This window comes from Somniosus microcephalus, chromosome 26 (assembly GCF_052327205.1).
Source record: "Somniosus microcephalus isolate GS21.2 chromosome 26, FLI_Smic_1.0, whole genome shotgun sequence".
Lineage (NCBI taxonomy): Eukaryota > Metazoa > Chordata > Chondrichthyes > Squaliformes > Somniosidae > Somniosus > Somniosus microcephalus.
This window is the reverse complement of record NC_141012.1, coordinates 42057529-42063528: the sequence shown is the minus strand read 5'-3', so window position 1 is coordinate 42063528 and position 6000 is coordinate 42057529. Positions and strand designations below refer to the sequence as shown.

The 6000-nt window shown below is 46.1% G+C and overlaps 1 protein-coding gene across 4 annotated transcripts in view; it reads right to left on the bottom strand.

Annotated features, from left to right (window-relative positions):
- Positions 1 to 486: 486 nt before the first annotated feature.
- LOC147100414 (uncharacterized) overlaps positions 487 to 6000 on the bottom strand; it is a 46005-nt gene continuing 40491 nt past the window's right edge. For 2 of the 4 annotated variants that reach the window (XR_015073758.1, XR_015073757.1), the window contains 3 exons: positions 3679 to 3763; positions 2909 to 3045; positions 487 to 586 (listed from right to left, as the gene is read on the bottom strand). Coding sequence is in view for 2 of the 4 variants with exons in the window: in XM_085968258.1 (XP_085824384.1) it covers positions 3717 to 3763 (47 nt within the window). In the remaining 2 variants the exon portion in view is untranslated. Of the gene's footprint in view, positions 587 to 2908; positions 3046 to 3678; positions 3764 to 6000 lie in introns of those variants that run through there. The other 2 variants (XM_085968258.1, XM_085968260.1) reach the window with 1 other exon arrangement.

Sequence of the window (6000 nt, the reverse complement as noted above, 5' to 3'; positions counted from 1 at the left end):
TCTTACACTTTAATCTGTTTTCTCAGTCCACTTTAGTCAATTCTACTCTCATACCTTCATAGTCTCCTTTATTTAAGCTCAGTATGCTGGTTTGAGATCCAACTCTCTCACCCTCAAACTGAATTTGGAATTCAACCATATTATGGTCACTCATTCCAAGGGGATCCTTTACTAGGACATTTTTTATTAATCCTGTCTCATTACACAGGACCAGATCTAAGATTGCCTGCCCCCTGGTTGGTTCAGTTACATACTGCTCAAGGAACCCATCCCTAATACACTCTATGAACTCTTTCTCAAAGCTGCCATGCCCAATTTGATTAGTCCAGTCAATATGAAAGTTAAAATCCCCCATGATTATAGCTGTTCCCTTATTACAAGTCCCAACTATTTCCTGATTTATACTCTGACCAACAGAGTTGCAACCTCTGGAATATATCTATAATAAATAAACTGATGCACAGGATCCATCGAACTGCAGTCTGCTTTTTTTTGGTGGTTTTTATTCAAGAGAGAAATATGCTGATTGTGTTTTCTGCCTCAGTGACACTTCTCGCTGTGACCTCCAGGTGCAGGTTAGCAAAGCCTGTAGGATAAGACAGGAGAGATTAAGTTGAGGATTGAAAGGTGTCAGCTGTGGCCCCAGTGGGTAGCACGCTTGTCTTCTGGGTCAGAGGGTTGCGGGTTCAAGTCCCACTCCAGGGACTTGCGCACATAATCCAGGCTAACACTCCCACTGCATTACTGAGGGAGCGCTGCACTGTTGAGCATCCCTGATTATAATCGCTCAACCTTTGGTGGCCGTGCCTTCTGTTGCCTAGGCCCTAAGCTCTGGAATTCCCTGCCTAAACCTCTCTTTCCTGATTTAAGATGCTCCTTAACACCTACCTCTTTGACCAAGCTTTTGGTCACCTGCCCTAATTTATCCTTATGTGGTTTGGTGTCAAATTTTTTGTCTTAAAATACTCCTGTGCAGCACCTTGGGACGTTTTACTACATTAAAGACGCTATATAAATGCAAGTTGCTGTTGTTGAATGCGCCACCTTTCAGATGCGATGTTAAACCAAGGCCTTGTCTGCTCTCTCAGATGGATGTAAAAGATCCCCCGGCACTTTTTTGAAGAAGAGTAGGGGAGTTCTCCCCGATGTCCTGGCCAATATTTATCTCTCAACCAATATCACTGAAACAGGTTATTTGGTCACTTATCTCATTGCTGTTTGTGTCACTTCTCCCAAATTTACCCCTACAGTCACTGCATGCAGTTTGTTGGAGGGCGGGGGTGAACTGATCAAGGGTTTGAGGTCAGCCAGATGTGCGCGCACCGACGGAGCAGGCAATGCTGTCTGCAGCAGGTAAGCAGAGGTGAGTGTTTTTCCATTGTCAGGGCCCACACCAGGGGCTCGAGCTGCTCGCGGAGCCCCGTGGGTCCACTCGTGGAGGGCAGCCCGGAGGGCGGAATGTGACAGGCGGCTGACCGACCGACCGACTGAAAAAACCCAAAAAGGTGACGTGACTGTTTAAAATAAACCAGTAAACTCACGGGAACCATGACTGCCAGGACCTTACCAGAGAACAACATGAAAACCCAACATACCCAACACTCCTACAGTGCAGCAATCTCCTCAACCACTGAACCCCAAACTACCCTTTAACTGCATTTGATAGGATTGCGGCCCATGAATATATTTAACTGTATTTCCCTGCCAAGGTAAAAGGTTAACAAGTAGTGGATCAAGAAAATATTCAAGAACATGTAAGATGAGTGACTTTCAAAAATGGCCAATTTGTTTTTTAGCTGTAATTGCTCCAAAGGACACACGGTGGCAGTGGTACCTATCACTTTAGTATTTTATTTCTGCGCTGCAGTCAGTTCTGTGGATCCTATTCAGTCCTTTTATCTGTTACAAACCAGCTGTATCTGTCACCCACTGCATGCACATTGGGCTGAACTTCTCTGACATTCATCAATGGCAACAGCTGTGCAAAACGTGCCTCTGGTTTCAAACTTTCTTTTTTTATATTCATTCTCATGATGTGGGGTATTGTTGGCCAGCATTGATTGCCCATTCCCCAGCTTCCCTGGGAAGGTGGTTAGTGGTTGGCCTTCTACTTGAGCTGCCACGGACCACATTTGTCGTAGCGGTTTGATACAACGGAGGGGCTCGCTAGGCCCACTTCAGAGGGCAGTTAAGAGTCAACCAGGTTGGTGTGGGACTGGAGTCACGTGTAGGGCCAGACCAGGTAAGTGTAGTGTATGTACCTTTAAGGGGAGAACTACTTTTTACAGCTCCTGTATACTGTAGTACCGGCAGTGACCACACCGGTATATAAACCCTGAGTAGGGATCCGCCCTCTGCCTCAGCAGCTTTTTGGGGAGAGAGTTCAAGATTTCCACTACCCTTTGTGTGAAAAAGTGCTTCCTGATTTCTCTCCTGAACGGCCAGGCTCTAATTTTAAGATTGTTCCCCTTGCTCTTGATTCCCCCACCAGAGGAAATCGATTTTTCCGTATCTACCCTTACAGATCCTTTTAACATTTTAAACACCTCGATCCACAGGTTCACAACCCTCTGAGTGAAGAAATTTCTCCTCATCTCAGTCCTAAATGTCCTACCCCATATCCTGAGACTGTGACCCCTCGTTCTAGACCCCCCAGCCAGGGGAAACATCCTCCCGGTGCACCCCCACCAAGGCCAATATATCCTTCCTGAGGTTCGGTGCCCAGAACTGAACGCAGTGCTCCAGGTGGGGCCTAACGAAGGCTCGACACAACTGAAGCCTAACTTCCTCCCCTTTGTATCCAGCGGCTGTTTAATTGCTGAGGTCCCCCTCTCTCCATCTGCTAATTAGGCCCCGAAGTGAATTCAGTGTTTTTAAAATAACAAGCTTTATTTAGCCACCGTCTTACCTCCAAGTTGACTGGTGAGGGAGCTGTTCTGGGAATGCTCCCCCAGAACAATACCGGCAGTCACTGGGCGCGCAGGTACCAAAGAGTGAAGCAGCGGCACAGAAAGATCAAGAGAATCACGGGAAGCGTTGCAAGATCTAAGTAAAATTAAATTAAAAATTAAAAAGAAAAATCAGTGCGGAGGAACTGGCGTCAGCTTTTACAGCGCGTTCCCAGGAAGTTTAACAAAGACTTTCGAGAACATCAACAATCCGCACAGAGACCGAAGAACTAAACCACTGGCAGATACACCAGGAGGGCCACAGACTCCATCGGGAGCTCTGAGCGTTACTGAGGGTGTACGTATATCAGGGTGGACTGGGACAGTTGGACTCCAGCAATCCTATGCCTGAAGCAAGAGCTTGACCAGGAAACTAGTACGTATAAAGCTTGATTCTGCAAAGCCCCCAAAATCCTCAGCTATCAGGTAACAAAATAGGGGAGAAGGTAAGAAAAACGGATGAGTAATTCTGGGTGTTTTCTTAAAGGCCAGCACAGGCAGAAGTAGATTTAAAGAGAGTACACTTGAGAGAAGACAAGGTTAAAGGGGGGCAGGGGAGAGGACCAAGGTGATTGAGATTCCCCTATGAGAAGCAGGTGACAAAGGAACGCAGCTGAGATAAGCCAAATTAAATAATATCTGAGACAGGTAAAAATTAAGGAGGGAAAATTGGGTTGGTTTGCGCCTCTCGTTGGCGCCTTAGGCCAATCTTTGATTTTCTTGCCCTCACCCTTTGCTTTGAGACATGGCTTCTCCAATGCAGCACACTCAGATGTCGGGCGTACATTTCTTTCTGAAGGTCCTTTTCGGACACTCTGGAAAGCAAAAGGAAAGCTATGATTAGATGCAGGGTCATTGTTGCGATAGAGGGCATGAGGACATGTTGCCTTATAATACCAACATGTGGGGAATGCCAGCCTCCCTCAATCGGGGACTTAATAAAAAAAATTCAGCTCAGAAACTCTCTCGCTGAAACAAACACTAATAATACAGTAATAAATAACTCAAATATTCGGAGCTGCTTTACTACTGTAACATAGGAAACTAAAATAAGCATGAAAAATACAACTTTTAGATTTAACAGTTTATTCCTACTTGAACTGATTTTCCCTCTCTCTTTTTCTAGTTTCCTCCATTCTTTCGCTTTCCTATTCTCATTTTAACTACTTTAACTCGATTTCTAAATTATATAAAATGCCCCATTCCATCTATGCTAGCCTTTGTATTAAGAAAAAAAACAAGGGCTTCCACTCAATTAATGTACAATTTGTATGCGATGACAAGACGAGGTTCATGCAGGTATGTGCCCGCTACCCAGGGCTGCCTTGATGCATAAGAACATAAGAACATAAGAAATAGGAGCAGGAGTAGGCCAATCGGCCCCTCGAGCCTGCTCCACCACTCAATAAGATCATGGCTGATCTGATCCTAACCTCAAATCTTCTATCACTCTGCATCCACCCGAACCCATGTGATCTCCCGGGAGAGGCGAAAAACCAGATAAAGACCCAATGGCCAATTTGGGAGAAAAAAATCTGGGAAATTCCTCTCCGACCCATCTAGGCGATCGAAATTCTTCCAGGAGATCACTCTGTCCCTATATTTTCTACAGTACTTACCTTCTGTAAAGGCGATCTCCACCCCAGCCAGGAACAGGAATAAAACCATCTCCTGAAATCTAACAGAATTAGAACACAGTAGGAGCAGAACAAGGCTACACGGCCCCTGGGCCCGCTCCACTACCCACAGGGCCATGACCATTCCGAACCCAGACTCATGTCCAATTTCCTGCCCGCTCCCCGTAACCCTTTATTCCCTTTACTTCTAGGAAACTATCTATTTCTGTTTTAAATTTATTTAATGATGTAGCTTCCACAGCTTTCTGGGGCAGCAAATTCCACAAACCTACCACCCTCTGAGTGAAGAAGTTTCTCCTCATCTCAGTTTTGAATGAGCAGCCCCTTATTTTAAGATTATGCCCCCTAGTTCTAGTTTCACCCATCATTGGGAACATCCTCACCGCATCCACCCGATCAAGCCCCTTCACAATCTTATATGTTTCAATAAGATCGCCTCTCATTCTTCTGAACTCCAATGAGTAGAGTCCCAATCTACTCAACCTCTCCTCATATGACCACCCCCTCATCCCCGGGATTAACCGAGTGAACCTTCTTTGTACTGACTTTATTATAAGGCAATCCAATATCACCCCAATGTTCCAACTTGGCCCCAATCTGCCAGGATGGTTGCTTGGAGACAAGAGGTGCCCCCTTGTACCGTGGCTAATAACACCTCTCTGAAACCTCACACTCCACAACAGAACAGATACAGCAGCAGCCATATCACCACAAGGTGCGTCATTGAGCAGGCTAGCGGGATGCTCAAGTTAAGGTTCAGGTGCCGTGATAGGTCCGGAGGCTCCCTGCAATATTCGCCAACCAGAGGCTCCGGAATCATTGTGGCTTGCTGCGTCCCACATAACATCACTCAACAGAGAGGATTAGAGGTGTAGGAGGAAGAAGACGTACAGAACTCATCATCTGATGAGGAAGAGGATGGTGAAGAAATTCTGGAGGACATGACGCACGGCGTGAGGATCACCTTGTGGCCCGAGATGCGAGGGATACACTCATAGCGCAGCAATTCACAAAATCTTTCTCCTCCGACTCCTCTGTGACCAGAACCCCTTCCACTAACAGTCCTGCAACCATCACTCCAGTGTTGTTGAATCCTCCACTTTGTCACCTTAAAAATCATTGAGCCAACTTCCACATCAAGGACATAAGGACAAGGCAGACACAGAACTTACCTTGAAAGCGCAATGCACATGAAAGTGACGGAAGTGAAAAAGGTTTTAATGTGCACAAGAAAACAAATAGTTCCATATCAAGTAATGAAACACCCAAGTGTCAACCCTCAGTGCTCTTTTCAGCTGCTGGCATCCTAGGTCTATCACTTCGACAAGGTGCAACCCCAGTGGCTTGAGCAGAGCTGGTGGTAGGCTGCTGTGCATCTTCCTGAGACTCCCGAGATGCTCGCGGACAACAACCTC